Source organism: Suillus paluster (genome assembly GCF_016628075.1).
Source record: "Suillus paluster strain FC165 chromosome Unknown EDB91scaffold_90, whole genome shotgun sequence".
In the NCBI taxonomy this organism is placed as follows: Eukaryota; Fungi; Basidiomycota; class Agaricomycetes; order Boletales; family Suillaceae; genus Suillus; species Suillus paluster.
The window spans coordinates 1-15,843 of record NW_024537650.1 but is presented as its reverse complement, the minus strand read 5'-3'; the positions used below and the strand labels follow the sequence as shown (position 1 = coordinate 15,843).

The window sequence follows — 15,843 nt, the reverse complement described above, 5'->3', positions numbered from 1 at the left end:
TGTGGCTCAGCCGCGATGAGTTGCAGTTGCCCAGCAACTGTTACAGCCAGTAGGTTGGATCCGCAGCAACAAAAATCGAAGCTTCGTTATGTATCCCTGGAATGTGACTTCATAGTTGCCAATTCAGTGTTCAGTACGTCGCGCGAGGGCTTAGGCGCCACGACACATGACAAATAACCATGCCCCACGGAGCATATTGGATTTCATATGGATGGATGCGCACCTGGCAAACGAGCTTATCTATCGAAAGACGTGTTGCATATCACTTGGGTGCATGGCAAGCTTATCATTGCCCCGAGTGTCGAAGAGAGACGTTAGTCACAAAACGTCACAAAGATGGTCAGCCTGTTCGCAGTCTGCCGATCCCGAGCCCGCCCAGTGAACGCGAATGGACATTGAATGGAGTTGCAAGGTGACAGTCCAATAGAGCAGCCTCTCTGCTGGCAATCTGGACTCGATAATTTATTGATCAGCGGCAAGCCTTGTGTAGTAATGCCTGAAAGCCCTCACTGGTCTGGCGAACCACCTGTTCTCGAAGCATGTCAATCGATAGCCTCGATATTTTGACCTCTTGAATCCGTACCTCGAGAAAGTTCGGGGCATGAACGTTTGAACGTTCGAGCATCGGGCTCGCGTGCTCACTGCTCAGATAAACTAGTTTCCAAAATGACCAGCAGACTTGCCGCGGTAATAAACTCGGCAGGATCCGGCTCGTAACAGAGTTTTGGATATCAACCGACGAGTGTAAAGCTTTGATTTCGCACACCTGTGAATCATGATCGGCCGCGGTTGGGGTTAAGTGACTGTGAATAAGTACTGCGAATTTGGGAGCATCACCGTTCAACGGACGTGACGTACGTGCCACGCAATCCGGGGTTGCATATATGTAGACCATGACTTACATCTGAATCCTCCAACGTAACCTCTGGTAGCAATTCGAACTCGCAGTCGTGATATTATGGCAGCTCAACCTCCACCACCTAACCAATGGTTACCGTTTGACATGACGTACGTGGCACGCAGTTGGGCTCACATATTCATGCATCTGAATCCTCCAACGTAACCTCTGGTAGCAGGTTGAATTCACAGTCGCGAGCCAACCATATTATGGCAGCTCAACCTCCACCACCTAACAAATGGACATCGTGGTTGTCCCAGATTTATAGCTCGGGCAAGGGGCCGGTGCTCGGTACGGTCGATATGCAGGAAATCGAGGATAAAGCCCGCGAGATTATGAAAGACAACTCTAGTGCGTTTCAGTGTTCGGATGGTAAAGTTTAGCTTGAGCGAGTTTTGACAGTTGCATACCTGTATGCGATGAAGAGTGCGGGTACCTGTTCGACCGACGATGCTAATAGGAAGGCCTTTGAAAGGTGGAAGCTCGTTCCGCGCATGTTAAGGGACGCAACACTGCGCAATATTGAGGTAAGGGCCTTCGAAATGATAGCCCACGGACGTCCTAATATCTTCCGACAGACAACAATTTTGGGTATGAAGGTCTGCTCACCGATATTCATTGGACCAGTCGGCAAACTAGGCCTAGCGCATGCCGATGGAGAGCTTGCGGTTGCTCGTGCAGCTGCGGCAGTCGGCGTACCGATGATTTTGAGCTCTTCCGCATCGCGGTCTCTCGAGGATGTAGCAGAAGCGAATGGGCCGAACAGCCAACGGTGGTATCAATTTTACTGGTGAGTACCGTATCATGACATGGACTGAAATCCGACGATCACAGGCCTCGTTCTTCCGATGTGGCATTGTCCGTCCTCAAACGCGCGAAGGAAAATGGATACACTGGTCTCGTTATCACGGTTGATACGATGATTATCGGATGGCGATCGCATGACCATCGCATCGGATACAGCCCTGCAGGACATGGCTTCGGGGTTCAACAGGGTATGGCAGATCCGGTGTTTATGAAGCGTCATGGACTCGCCGCCCGCCATGAGCGTCCGAAGTTTCCATTCGATCAGGAAGATATCAGGAGGAGAGCAGCGGAAGGTGACGAGGAAGTGAAACAGTCGATGTTCCTTGCGAACCAGTGGCTTAGCGAGACAGGATCTGGGCTTTTCAGAACATGGGACGACCTTCAGTTCTTCAAGGACAATTGGGATGGACCTATCTTGCTCAAGGGAATACAAGCCGTCAACGTGCGCTCACCCGGAGTCGTTGCAATCTATCGCTAACAAAATCTCACCAGGATGCGGAGAGGGCAATCGATATGGGCATCGACGGGATTATTGTCTCGAATCATGGTACGTGCCGCTGTCGTCATTGCTCGTTGTGATGTTTGTTCGTTGTAGTTCTGAATTGGAATGCACAGGGGGTCGTCAAGTAGATGGCGCAATAGCCTCACTGGATGCGCTTGACATGATCATGCGTTCACAGAAAGTTCTTGGCGCTCAGAAATCGGGAAAACTAACTGTCCTATTCGATTCGGGGATTCGAACAGGCAGCGATGTAATTAAGGCGCTTGCAATGGGAGCGCAGGGTGTTTTAAGTGCGTGATCCTTCGTCCATTTGTTCCCATCTTATGCTTTTGGTTTAGTTGCCCGACCAATTGTCTACGGCCTGGCGATAGCCGGCCAAGGCGGGGGTGGAGCAAATTTTGATGCAGACCATTTGTGATTTGCACATTACGATGGGTTTATGTGGGTTCAGAGATGTGAAAGACCTGACAGGTAAACGGGATGAACTGTTGGTCAAGGTAGACTATGGAATAAGCGCACGTGGGTTGATTAAGTCGTCGATGTAGACCACCTTCTCCATTCCACTGGTCTCGATAATATTTAGATTCAGACTGTTCTTTAGCCTAACGGTACCGCTGTTCGTGTCTTCACTTTATCTCCAATCATAATCCAGGTATCTCCCGTTTGGAACTGAGAGTGAGTGAGGTGTTCCCGCGCCTCCTGGTCGTTAGTATGACTGGCCTGAGTGGCTGATGGGTCTCCAATAGATGATAGCTGTACATTGGGGGGGAAGTGGAGCAGAATTGATCCATCGATGAAGTTCTGTGCCAGATCATCATCCCGTAGACAACGCGGGCATTCAGGCCAGAAGTAATGTATGCCCTCGCAGCACACCAACGACCCGTCACAGTGATCCCGAGATGTTCGATAGGGGACCAATGGCCGTCCAGCCTGATAGCGTTCTGTCGCTGGCGGTAGATAATAATATGCAACATGAATTCTCTGATCAGCTGATTGCTGGCTGATTAGTAAGAAACATCTAGATTGAGTCCGCGGGACCTGCAGGTTGGTACTGCACCTCCTCCGCAGTTGATCGCATTTGGTGTCAGTCACATATCCGTCAAAGGTTAATTGTGGTTCACCACCTACATAATGTCATATCAGCAAAGTTCCCACTGCGGCTATGCGACGTACAGTATTTGACAACAGGATCCGACCTCTGCCGCAGCGAGCACATGCACGTCTGCCATGGTGAGCACCCTAAAATTCACGAAACATTGGCTAATACTAAGCCGTATACGATAGAGCTGTAACTTGTTCTCAACGATTTGCATCGGACCGCATCTCTACTCTCTACTATGCGTCTCCACTTCTCTACAGATCACGTTCGCAACAGCACCATTAGCAATGAACAGGGACAGGTGCTCTACAAAGTCATCACACCATTTCGCCCATTCTTCATGAAGGGCACCAGCACGATTTGGAAGATTATACCAAACGCCCCACCGTTGTACTCCAAGAGGAAAGCTGATGAATCGAACATCGAGTTTGAACCGGATGGGGAAGATCCTGATGGTGACCCTAATGTCACTCCCGTAGCCGAAGACATCCATGTAATTCAGTCTGACGGAGACGAAGAGGAAGAAGAGACAATCTTGGACATGCAAGATCATTTTGCACAGCTCGCGCAAATAGAATTCCACAAGTTTCAAACATCCTGCATTCGATGGTTTGGGCTTAATAAACTAGGACGAGGGGAAGTTTCTACGAAAGAGTTCATGCCAGCGCGTGGCATTACACGTAGGTCAGTTTCATATCATATTTCTCGGCTTGGTATGTCTTTGACAGCTTTTCAGATCACGTACCTTCTCTGGACCTGATGTCCGCGCATATCGTTGGCATCTTGGGATGAGAGTATGCAAGGTTGTACATCCCTCTGTCGTCTGGTGGGAGATTCTCTGACACTGCGTTAGCTCTATCTTGAAAGCGAACTCAACAATCCTGTTGCCCAATATCGCCGATACCGTTTGGGTCTTCTCTCTGGAAAACGCCCTCGATGTGGCTTTCTTGATATTAACCTGCCGAAGCCAAACCAGATCCATAATAGTGACGAGAACACCGACACCGACAACTATACTGATCACGAACTTGAACACACCTTGTGTAAAGATATGATCAGCCCCGAGCTTCTGGACACCATAATTGTTACATTCATATACGTCGAAAAATTAAGGCGAGAAAGAGAGCAAGCAGGGAAGAAAGACCTGAGGTGGAATTACTAGGTATGCTCGATATTCCGTTTCCGTTCGTTCTGTTACTGATCCTGCAACCTCTTTCCAACATTGGGATGATGATTTTCTTTCCATCACTTCGCTAACGATGCGTGCGACGTAGGTATTAGCTATAGTCGATTGGCCTCTACATCAGCATTCTCTTCCATAACACTCAATCCACGCAAGTGGTCAATATCCCCATACTTTAATACGACAACATCCACCTCTCTATGCTTCGCTCTTGAAACCGCCCTGTATTCTACTACGGATATACTGGTATTGCCTAACGTAGGAAGGCGTCTAAGCTTCAACTCTGCGGGACACGTAACGTCATTGCTGGAGATCATTGTGCGAAAGAGCGTAGCTATGAACGCCCCGTGCGATACAACGAGTATGTTCCGACATCGGCCCTCTGAAATGTCAGAGTTGGTGATCGAGGAGGAGATGTAAGTGACTATCGCCCGATTGTACCAAGTGATGCAGCGCTGAACAAGAGCCTCGTTTGTCTCTATCGAGGACAATCCTTTCGTGTTGACTGGCCCCTTCTTGCCTTGCATCTCACCCATAAACTGTCCAACAAATGAGTAACTTTGAAGTTGAACAGGATTGACGCCCAACCCTTTCTCGTAACGCGCTGTCCTGGACTAACTCAGCGCCAGAGTGGTACTGGAGAATCCTCTCGGCGGTCTACGATAGAGATATTGAGTATTATGTAGATCTGACTGCGCACTGTAATCACCACGCAGTTTCAAACGTCTGGTCTCACCTTAGAAGCTCTCTGGAGATCACTCGTGAAAGCTTTATCAAAGCAGACATGTCTGAGCGCCTCCGCAGTTATCGCGGCTTGTGCAAGGCCGGTGGCATTGAGTTGTGTATCCAGCTGGCCCTGGATGATCCCGTTGCTATTTGAGTCCGTCTCGCCGTGTCTTACGACAAACATTCGAGCGAGGACACTCCCAGTCATGGAGCTTATGAGGAACTAGGATTCATCGACTTGAGATTCGTTGTCACCGAAGTGACTCTATTACATAATAGGTCAGTTTGAAAGTGCCAATGCCCAAGTCGAATGACGGCAAAAGTTCCCTGGACATCGTTCATAAACTTCCACAAATTAATCAGTCATGCATTCCATGCCGCAATGTCTAGACCCCCGAGTCACTCAAGGAGGTGTATATACAGATAGTTCATCCGTCAACCTCGTCCCAATCAAGGCAAAGTCTATCATAGCAGTGCATTGATCTCGCTAACCACATTCCTGATTCTATCGTCAGGGAATGTCGGGAGAGCTGACATCACTTTTTGCAACTTCTGCAGACTGCGCAGAATCCAACGGAGTGCCGCGTATATTCCTCGCATACACCTTGATTGATGAGTGGCACAGTCTTGATACATGATATGAAACACTTACTACGTTCCCCTAAAGCGACCAGGGTGCGGTAGGTAACCTCTGCGTCATCTGTATTTGAACGTAGCAACTGGAAGGTTGCTTAGTTGACGGACGAGAACATGCTTCGGATAAGTACCTGAAGGACTAGCCCAGTGTGTTGGTTCAGGACGTCTCTAGCGACGGACGTTTTCTGGTAAGCGCAAGAGAAGCTGTTTCGACATTAGTTTTTTTTTCCCTGATGCAGTACAGTGAAGTACATACTTGAAGAGGATGGTCGCCAAAGCCACGCGCTGCACCTTTGTCAAAAGTGTGTAAGGTGTGTGACTTAGCGCTTCGAAAACCTTCTTTCTGTCAGAACCACCCATTTGACCGAAAAATGCAGTCACCCACCTGCGCAACCCACTGCCCGTCGTCCTACAGGAGTTCCCTCTTGGAAACAATTAGCTACCTGTACGGAACTAGTAACAGAATATTCGTTTCTTGAGCCTTTGACATAGCCTTCCCGCGTGATTGGACTTCAGTCCAATCAGATGCCTTGAACAAGCATGCGAAAAATCGCTCTCGTCCACCGGGGGCTGCGGAAGCATCTGCGCAATACTGCAGCTACCAATCTGCTAAGGTCCATCACTGAAAGTAGTCAGTAAGATGACGAGACCGCACGAAGGGATTCTAACCAGGGAAACGCTGAGACGCCGGCCATCGCTCCAGGAATCTGTATAATAGCGTCTACGTGAGAGCCACCAACTGACTGTAAGAGGGCTCCGAGAAGTTGTCGAAGTGACTTGAGAAAGATAAGTGAAGGCTTCTTCGATGATTACCAACTCTTCGGGGTATATTGCAAGGGATGCGGTGGACTATGACTGGGTTCAGAAGGTTGCTCAATGCAGCTTAATCACGTGCGTACGATTTCAGTTGCGTAGTGCTTCGTCAAATTGATACAACTTTGCTTGCATTGCTGATACATTAGCTTGTTTGAAAGATACAAACTTGGCCTGGTGAAATTAGCATTGAGCTGAACTATCGATAACAAAAAAATCTTACATAGGGTATGATTTTCGGAGGCTGAAGGTGACGCCGAGGGAATTGGAGGCGTAGGGGCAGGAGCGCCGCTGTACCGAGCCGCACCCGTAAAAGGATCCATATAAGACGTAGATGGAACTGGCGCTGCTGAGGGGGCAGAAGCCTGATATCTTGATGCTCCTGAGAGCAATTTAGTATATGCCGTACTACTGAACATCAACACTTACCGGTGTACGGGTCAACATATTCATTGCTGACGCCTAAATTGACTCCCGAAGTATTCTTCTCTATGAATTTTACAACTTCGTCAATGTAGTTCGTCGACAAATCATTCTGTTCTAGAAAGCGTTGAGCAGCTGCATATGGATTCTCTGCAACAAGAACACATTAAATTTATGCTCACAGAACGAGAGTATAAAATACGTGCCGGACACATTAAATGGGAGTTTCAACGGAGGTGCACCTTCATGCACATCGACGTCAAATACGTAATCATACTCCCTGCCATTGAAAAGCTGCTTCCTTCCAGAGCCGACCGCGTCCACAACATCGCCGATTTTCTGCCAGCTCGATGTTGCGCTATCCCACTACTCTACCTTAGGCAGATATCTCGCTAATTCATAAGTGCTCACCTGATGTGCCTCAACAATGTCGCCATTTTTGATCATTTTCACTTCTCCAGTTTTCTTACCTACGCAATTTGAATTTAGCCCCGCGGGATTTATATGATTCAGGCAGTAACCGCCAACCTGGATTGAGCAATGCATCTGGACCAGGAAGATCAGTTTTCTTGACATCGCCCACTTGCTGTGACGAGATTGCCTGGCTTGCGATATGATCTTCGAATGCCTTCAGCTCCGTTGCGCTGGCCCAGCGATCTTGAGATTCGCTAACACTCGAACGATACCGTCACTACAGCCACTGACAATGTCTCCGTTGGGCATTGTGGATACAGCCCAAACAGAGATCGCCGGATGAACGATCATTTGCACACATTCACCATCTGATGCTTGTGAGTGGATGACATGAGATCAAACACAATTTAGCAACACACCTCGCCACACCCTCACAGAGCGATCTTCGCCGCCCGATACTATTTCTCCATTCGGGAGCACAGACAGACTGTACACAAATGAGGTGTGTCCAGACAGCGTGTAGACTACATCGCCCTCCATTGTCCACACCTTAATCTCGCTAGCCCCAATCAACCATCCCAATTTGTCCAAAATAGTGAGAATAACTTACCTATCGTTGGAACATGAAGCAAAGCCTATGTCAGGTATTAGAGTCAAGCCACGAACCGCATCCTTATGCCCTTCATACGTCCGCATCATCTTGTGTTGAACCCAGTACTTGATGGTTCTATCCGCCGAAGCTGAGTGAAGGATCCGTAACTGAGCCACGAGATGGTGAACGGTCTCACGCACCGGTCAGAAATTGTTTGTCGTCAATGGCAAGGACTGCCCAAACTGCTTGTTGGTGTCCCTTCAAATCATACAGTAACTGGAAATTTTTCCAGACTTTTGCGGTTCTGTGTATTCAATATCAGAATAGTAACTTGCAGAACAATGTAATATTCTCACTTGTCCCATGACCCAGAGATGATGGTGCCAGATTGGCCAACATGAAGAGCACAAACATTATCAGTGTGTCCCACCAGCGAATATTCAGGGTCCTCTTTCTGTGCTGAACCTAGCGCAAAAATGTTGATGACCATATCTTGCCCCCCAACAACAGCGTATCCTGTCTTGGGTCAATGCTGCACGAGACGGCACTAATCACTGGCCAGCCTACCTTGCGGTGCTTCAGGCGATGGGAAAATGTATTGTACAGCATTGACGAATCTTGACCCAGCTCGTAGAATGGATGAAGGGGTAAAGGGGAAAGTTGGCGATGATCGTTTCCAGGAGATCGCGGTGGAATCTCGTGATGCTGAAAGGATGATACTGTCTGTCGGGGAAGCTACTGCACGAACCTATGAAAATTATGATCAGACGAATCCACCTTGCGAGAATTATTTGAAGGAATCTACATCAGATGAATGAGCCGATAGCGTGGCTGATAGCTTGTAAGGCATCGGACGAGCTCCTTCGCAGCGGTGCAGGGGAACTGGGAATCAAGCACTGAAAGTGGTGGACAAGAGGTTGAAAGATCAGATAAGGAAGGGCGGGCGAAGGGTCTTCACAATGAGGTGAAGGGCTATGTAGCAGGGCTTGTTTCAGAACAGTCGAAATCTAACCGGGTATTACATAGTATTATCGCATTGTAGGTGTTTCTTGCAGATTCTTGAACTTTCGTTGATTCATTCACGTATAGACAGTCAATTGCAAAATAGATGTAGCTACGTCGAACGCTAATATTTAAAAGACCGGACCAAAAATGATAATGGGCTATTCATGTTGTTGTGTATAAGTTCTAGACATCACGATAACTAATGTGCACCACACTAACGAGCCCTACAGCCGTAACAGCGACAGTAGGGAGATACGGAGGTGTATACTATGCCATGCACCATTACTTCATCTCCTGCGAGGGCCTCTCGATGCAGATCGTCGACTGTGGACTTGGTTAAAGCACGACGAATTGCCAAATCGTGAGGGGATGAAAAGAAGGTGTTAAACAAATGTCGTATTATTTATCATTTATTGAGTTTAGGGCAGGCGTTATGGATTTATCCACAAACACGCACCAAATCGGACGTCAATCGCTCGGTTAGTGGGGGTGCAGTAAAATTCAAAGTTTCGCCGTGATGCGGCTTTACCTCAAGAGTCAAGAAGCATGCGGAAATATAAGGCGGGGTGGGTCACCGTGAGTTCAACATAACACACCAAACTAGGGTGTTGTGAACGAGACAGGAAGGCGCAGATCATATGAACCCGGTGACCGTGGCATTACGTGAATAGATCGCAGAGGGCATTGCTTAGCAGTGATCTCAGGCTTTGTTTGGACTTCAAGGGTGTCGCCCTGAAACTATATCTGACTGATTCAAACTTGAAACGAGCTTACTTTGTACCCCTGAAGCTTATTTAATTAGTCTGCGTGAAAGAAACATGACCGACATGGATGCGACAAAATATTATTGAACCCGATAAATTCTCTTTCGAAGCAAGCAGCATAAAATAACGTCGTGCTGCTGTTAGCAACTTGCGAAATTCACATGGAAGCGGACAAATTCGATCGAATGATCCTAGAATTCTCAACCAGTAGAGGGAGTACACAACAAGAAGACTAGCTCAGAGCAACGAGGAGCGGCACATCGATATACAGGCTTTGGTAATGATTTTTACTTGAATGAGGACTGACCACAGCGCAGCGTCATGGGAAGTTTCAGTCGCAAAGATCGACGCCTGAGCCAATTGATATCTTGAGCCGTTTCTCGCGGCGCGCCAGATCAGTCGCAGCCTTGCGTTTTTCGGCTTGATGGACAACCGCCAGCGTGAGGACGTTCTGAGTCGCTTCTTGAGTTTGGGATTCGTCATCAGAGCAACCCTGGCGTGACGTGACCTCAGGACCTAAGTTGGAATCTGCAACCCCAGTCGAACTGTGTAGGCGTCAGCACATAATCAATCGGGCAGTGTGAGACAATGATGATCCTACGCCACTAAAGTTTGTTCTGCTTTGGATTTGCGTCGCGCCTAGTAGTGTTATCTCGTGTTGGCAACGTAGAATGATTGTAAATTGTATCTCTGACCGTATCAGATAGGCCCATAAGGCGGTTCTCAACTTCCGGAAGTGGGTCAAAGTAATCAGAATAGGCCTTTGATCGTTTTGCCTTGACGAGGAAGACGTATTTGGTTTTTTGAAGCTCCTTCTGCTTTTTGGTTTTAGTTTTCTTGCCCTTTTTTGCGTGGGAGCGGGTAACGCCAATGCCTAGTTCGTCAGAGACGATGCTTTCAACTGCAATAAAGCCTAGAAAGGGGTTTGCCTGGAAAAATCTGGTGAATACTGATCATACACCTACCTTCTTCTTCTAGCCTCGTCAGAAGTTGACCAATCAGTGCAGTGTCACACCCTTCAGTCATACATGAAATGAAAACAGCAGGGGTCAAAATCATATTAAACTGACCAATGTGCTCCCTGAATAGTGCCGCCGAGGAGGGCTGATGCACCTCAAAAATCTTGATGGCCCTCCTGAAAAAAGGTAAGTAATTATGACGCAAGGTAACAAGCCGACGTTTACCTGAAGAGGGCTAGGTCTTTGTATCGAGCGATCATGTCAGCATGAATCTTCCCCGAGAAGATGTCCCAATCGTGTGATCCGCGGAGACGACAATCAAGGCAAATAAATCGAGCAGGGAGGCGCTTGTCTCGTGCACCGTGATATCTAAGTGACGGTAAACGAAATAGCATGTATTAGGAAAGGAGATTTCGCGCACCCCATGCACCTACCCGACAGGTCTTCGTCAGAGGCTTGATCTGTACGGGAAACAGAAATGCGTACCAGACATGGAACCAACGGGTGCAACCACCTTCACACAGTAGAGAAGCATCGTCAAGCTTTCAAAAAGGGGAATTGGCTTGTGTTTCTTTCGAGTTTGCTGCGTACGCACCGATATCCCGCAGTCACAATCAACTTGGCCTTCATCTTTCAACCGCTCGGAGCCCTTAGAATGGCCGTTACGAGGAGGATTCTGTAAAACAGAGACGCCTGGATTGCGGGATGGTACAGACGCTTCCAGGGTTTGCGTCTCCATATCTATAGAAGATCAGTCACTTGGTGCCATGTAATACGCCACATGGAGGTCATACCCAACATCTCTGAATCAGGCGCCGTGGACATCTCATTCCTCATTCCCAGGAGATCCTTGAGGTATTGAGTATCAACCTCTTGAGTGGAGATAGCCGAAGCAGGGGAAGCAATGTCAGAAGCAGGCAATGAAAGGCCCTTAGGAGCAGGTATTGGTGAACCCATCACAATCTCCTGAGTGGCTGGGATCTGTTGGGTTCCCTCGATGTTATGAACAGCCTTTCTGATGTTCTGATGCGGCGCGTCAGCACGGTAAGATGAATAATTTACGAGTGACAAACCAGGTCTCCAACGCGCATCGGGGTCGACTCCGAGATACCACCATACTGTGCATGAGCGGCCGACGAAGTATCGACTTGAGAGAATGGTCGAACCCCTCCATCTTCGCTGCGTACGCCGACGGGGGCCATAAGCACGTCGCCACCGAACCTGGACAAAACAATCCCTTCGTCAATTACCATCTCACCCTCGGCATCCTCGTCTTCATCTACGCTCCAGACGATGTTGCGCTCCAACGCATCTTTCTTTTGCAGCTGTGCATCCTCTACCCTAATTCTCGCCTCTTCGACTGGAGTCAATTTCGGAGCTGTGTGCGATGTGATACCCGCGAATGGTGCATTGTTGTCTTCAGTTATAGAAGGAAGATACGACGATACTGAAACAACTTTCATGTCGACGCTGAACAAAAAGTGCATATGCATCCAGGTTGATGCGGCAGAATTCTTGGTGCTTACCCATGCCATCCTGCATTCACTCTGCCGATACTCGTTCGTTCCGGTACTTCACCCGCCGCATGGGTAGTGAAGAACCATCTATTAGCTTCAGCGTCTGCCGCCTGGAAATGAGGGGGCTGATAGTCATCTGGGGCATCTTCGTTGAAGAACAATTTGAAATTGCCGTAACGATTCTCTGCACGATAACGTTGCCGTCGAACTCGATAGAATAAAAGCAGTGACACGCACTCGGAAGGTTTTCCATCTGATTAATGGTGGTTATGAGCGACTTGATCATGGCCTGAAAAAAGTGCTTGAGAACGATAAGATTTCACGTGAGCGACGTTTAGTGCACCTTGACACTCCTTTTGACCTCCCCAAGAGTCGGCATCTGTCCCTTCTTGAGGGCCTCAGAAACAGGGTCTGAGCGCGCAAGAGACATCTTCGACATTTCATCTCCAAGAGTCATGATAGGTATGGCCGAGTCACTTCCGGGCAGCTTGTGGTACTATACGTCCCAAATCCATTCAGTACTCTGTATATGGAAATTTCGGAGACCCACATGGAAATTGAACGTGTAAGCCTCCACCAAGCTGGGTGAGTAGCATGTCAGAGAACGGCAACGGTTATAGGCTAAATTGACAAACTTGTTGGGGTCTTTACTGTCCTGCACTCAATTTCAGACAGGCGAATCTCCAAGTACATCTGAACTCACCAAGTAAATGCCGAATATAACTTTGCGAAGGTATTGCTTGTCTACGGCCTCGAATATACCGTTCTCCTGGCAAATCGTGGATATATGCGCGCCTATCGCGGAGAATGGGTGGATATATGCGCACTAGGTAGTCAATTATACGATCCCCTTCATTGGTGAAGCCTCGGTTAAGGGTCATGATTGTGACACCACTGATATTCAGTCCGGTAGATGCGTCTGAAGAGAAGGAGCCGGACGAAATGGAGGCTCTTCCATTGTGTTGAGATGAAAGTCGATCTATGTGTATACTTAGTTAGTGTTGATCGGTTATGTTCGTGAATACTCACATTCACCGAAGTTCTCGGCTGGTAGAAGACCCCTGAGATTATAGGTGAGATAAGAATTGGAGGACTAATAGGAAACACGCCTCAAGTATGCTATACATCCAAGACCAGCTTTTAGCAACGTCTGAACACACTCCAAACTCTGCTTGCTGCTTATTGTCTAAAGAACAATCAAGTCCAGGCTGACTGTAAGCATGCGCTTACTTTCATGTGATTAACGCGCCCTTCGTTGATTGGACACCGTGCCATAATTGTCGGTGTTTGGCTGCTAACGCTCATTCAGTATATATAGCTCACCGCTGATGTATCGATATCTTATCTCTTACCGTATCACCGAATCCCATACGCTCATCCACGTTACCGCTGTCTGATTGTCCGCTAGTGTTGATCGTCTACTGTGACGACCTTCCACTTTTTTTTAACGTCCAGCTGAGCGTTATCTGTTGAAGAACCGTTACGTCTTTTCCTTACTGTTATCCTTACCGTTCTCTCGAACCAACCGTTGGGTATTGACCGCCGGTCAACCCATCACCGTATAGACAACAAACTGCCTCCCCGCCGCCCTAAGATACCGATACCGCTGTCTGTCACAACGCGCAGTCGTGACAAACTTCTAGCGGTGCTCGCTGATATCCAACCAGTGACCACATCTACAACATCTACATTAACAACACCACCCACCTCTCCGAACTCGCCCTCGCAACCATCCCCCTTGACTTCTTGCTCCCATTCGCGAGTCGACACGCATATATCCACCGATTCTGACTCTACCGATTCCCACGCCTACAACACACCTACCATGTCAACCACACTGAAGGTTGCACGTGTTGAACAGACAGCCGCGAGTAAGCCGCCCCTTCTCACAGCGGGCGAGCTGACTCCAGAGGCACTACGCTCCTGGGAAATGGGTTGCACGCAGTTCTTTCTGCACAAGGAGGTGAAGGACGAGGAAATGGTAAAGAAGGTTGCTTGGGGAATGCAAGAGGCGGTTATCCAGGACTGGTACATTAACGACCGCGAGCGAATTGACAAGCTCACCTTTGCAGAGTATATGGCTGAAGTCCGCAGCTACTGGCTCCCTTCGGGTTGGTCCGACATTGTCCGACACAAGATGCTGGCATCTACTCAGGGACATCGCCCCTTCAACGAGTGGGCAGTTGACGTCCAGAGTCAGAACACCCTCTTGCGTGGGACGGCATCTCATCTTACAGAAGTCAATATCCGGTATCACCTTGAGTCCCACATGAATTCCGAACTCGCTGCTGATTACCATGCTGAACACATTACCGAAACGGATCTACGCAAGTGGATTGAGAAGGTACGCTTGCTCGACGAGAAGCGAATGCGCTATCTTGTTCGGCAGCGAGAGGCTGTAGATGCTGCCTTGCGCATGGAACGTGCACGCTCGAGCGGGGAGAAGAAGCTCACTGCGGGCACACGTTTCAATGCGAAGGCAGGGCAAGCTACTAGTGCCTCTACCACCACCTCCGCAAAGACCTTTACACGCCTACCCTCTCTCACAGATAACGAGCGCCAACTCCTTCGGGACAACGATGGATGCTTCAAGTGTCGCGAACCTTTCGCAGGTCACACATCCGCCACTTGCCCGAAAGGCTTCCCAGATGGCGCATCATATAAAACCCTTACAGCTGCTCTGATCGCTTCGAAGAAGCCGAAGAAGACGGGTGAAGTTGTTGCAGCGGTTGATGTTGAAGAACGACACACTATCGCAGTTGTGATGCCGTCAGCAGTGCTCGGTGATGGTACTGACTCTGGCGAAGAGTGCGTGGCTCCGCTACAGACCCCTCATCTGCGTTGGGACTGTCTCGTTGACGGGCCTGCTGTTTCTTCTTCTGTTGTTGTATCCGCTCTCATTGACCATGGTTCTTCTCTAGTTCTGATTGATGCAGCACTTGTCGACAAACTTGGACTACGCCGTCGCCAACTATCAAAACCGTTACCTGTTTCGCTCGCATTGTCTCACGATAATTCCTTTCTTCTCTCGCAATATGTCAAATTGTCTTGTTCGTCTCTCGATCAGAAATACACGTCTCGGACTGTACGTGCAATAATCGCACCGAATCTTTGTACTCCCCTGTTACTTGGAGGCCCATTCCTCGAACATAATCGCATCGTGATTGACCACGAGCTGCGTACCTGCATTGTAAAGGACCTGAACTATGACCTTCTTCATCCTCCTGCAGCTGTTGTGTCTTCTCAGCGGATCTCGCCGTCAGGCCCTCAATTATTTTGGATGAAGCATGATGTTGTCAACGAACTCAAGTCTGTCTTACCGGAACTCAAAGCTATTGTTGACGACGAATGCGAGCCGGTAAAGGGAGTTGATCTTGTGGCCGCTGTGCAATCACGCATCACCATGCTCGAATATCAAGATGAATTGAGTGCATTGGACGCCAAGCTGAAAGCGGAGTTCAAAGATCGCTTTCCGACCGATATTCCACACAACGACACAATGCCA

General features: G+C 48.5%; 5 protein-coding genes across 5 annotated transcripts; 2 read left to right on the top strand and 3 right to left on the bottom strand.

Moving 5' to 3' along the window:
- Nucleotides 1–1,107: 1,107 nt before the first annotated feature.
- Nucleotides 1,108–2,880, top strand: EDB91DRAFT_1239455 (oxidoreductase; the record flags this gene model as incomplete). Its single annotated transcript, XM_041321857.1, has 9 exons — nucleotides 1,108–1,249; nucleotides 1,301–1,425; nucleotides 1,477–1,688; nucleotides 1,733–2,147; nucleotides 2,198–2,252; nucleotides 2,321–2,497; nucleotides 2,546–2,559; nucleotides 2,588–2,704; nucleotides 2,860–2,880. The coding sequence occupies 9 exons, from the start codon at nucleotides 1,108–1,110 to the stop codon at nucleotides 2,878–2,880; spliced, it is 1,278 nt and encodes a 425-aa protein (XP_041171973.1).
- Nucleotides 2,881–3,250: 370 nt separating this feature from the next.
- Nucleotides 3,251–4,528, top strand: EDB91DRAFT_883766 (uncharacterized protein). The gene is made up of 4 exons (XM_041328709.1): nucleotides 3,251–3,437; nucleotides 3,492–3,990; nucleotides 4,043–4,109; nucleotides 4,160–4,528. The coding sequence occupies exons 2-4, from the start codon at nucleotides 3,545–3,547 to the stop codon at nucleotides 4,466–4,468; spliced, it is 822 nt and encodes a 273-aa protein (XP_041171972.1). The 5' UTR covers nucleotides 3,251–3,437; nucleotides 3,492–3,544; the 3' UTR covers nucleotides 4,469–4,528.
- Nucleotides 4,529–4,587: 59 nt separating this feature from the next.
- Nucleotides 4,588–5,423, bottom strand: EDB91DRAFT_1060897 (phosphoglycerate mutase-like protein; the record flags this gene model as incomplete). The annotated part of the gene is made up of 3 exons (XM_041314386.1): nucleotides 4,588–5,028; nucleotides 5,078–5,146; nucleotides 5,226–5,423. The coding sequence occupies 3 exons, from the start codon at nucleotides 5,421–5,423 to the stop codon at nucleotides 4,588–4,590; spliced, it is 708 nt and encodes a 235-aa protein (XP_041171971.1).
- A 257-nt stretch (nucleotides 5,424–5,680) lies between these two features.
- On the bottom strand, nucleotides 5,681–8,943 carry EDB91DRAFT_1239454 (WD40-repeat-containing domain protein; the record flags this gene model as incomplete). The annotated part of the gene is made up of 21 exons (XM_041321856.1): nucleotides 5,681–5,808; nucleotides 5,868–5,934; nucleotides 5,983–6,055; nucleotides 6,108–6,187; nucleotides 6,250–6,273; nucleotides 6,306–6,433; nucleotides 6,521–6,572; nucleotides 6,596–6,669; nucleotides 6,789–6,863; nucleotides 6,888–7,046; nucleotides 7,094–7,237; nucleotides 7,294–7,453; nucleotides 7,499–7,557; nucleotides 7,616–7,731; nucleotides 7,761–7,869; nucleotides 7,921–8,060; nucleotides 8,112–8,241; nucleotides 8,294–8,397; nucleotides 8,450–8,609; nucleotides 8,661–8,841; nucleotides 8,899–8,943. 21 exons carry the CDS (start codon nucleotides 8,941–8,943, stop codon nucleotides 5,681–5,683), a joined length of 2,208 nt encoding a protein of 735 aa, XP_041171970.1.
- Nucleotides 8,944–10,193: 1,250 nt separating this feature from the next.
- On the bottom strand, nucleotides 10,194–13,219 carry EDB91DRAFT_1060877 (HORMA domain-containing protein; the record flags this gene model as incomplete). The annotated part of the gene is made up of 15 exons (XM_041314381.1): nucleotides 10,194–10,407; nucleotides 10,529–10,775; nucleotides 10,828–10,878; nucleotides 10,933–10,997; nucleotides 11,047–11,190; nucleotides 11,243–11,335; nucleotides 11,603–11,844; nucleotides 11,895–12,291; nucleotides 12,348–12,522; nucleotides 12,576–12,615; nucleotides 12,682–12,834; nucleotides 12,889–12,919; nucleotides 12,974–12,993; nucleotides 13,042–13,107; nucleotides 13,166–13,219. 15 exons carry the CDS (start codon nucleotides 13,217–13,219, stop codon nucleotides 10,194–10,196), a joined length of 1,992 nt encoding a protein of 663 aa, XP_041171969.1.
- Nucleotides 13,220–15,843: the final 2,624 nt, after the last annotated feature.

What these genes read in the sequence shown, in the direction of transcription:
- EDB91DRAFT_883766 (XM_041328709.1), top strand. Translation starts at nt 3,545, where the DNA reads ATGCGTCTCCACTTCTCTACAGATCACGTTCGCAACAGCACCATTAGC. An exon ending in GCGCGTGGCATTACACGTAG is followed by an intron (nt 3,991 to 4,042) that starts GTCAGTTTCATA and finishes ACAGCTTTTCAG; the next exon opens with ATCACGTACCTTCTCTGGAC. An exon ending in TTGGGATGAGAGTATGCAAG is followed by an intron (nt 4,110 to 4,159) that starts GTTGTACATCCC and finishes ACACTGCGTTAG; the next exon opens with CTCTATCTTGAAAGCGAACT.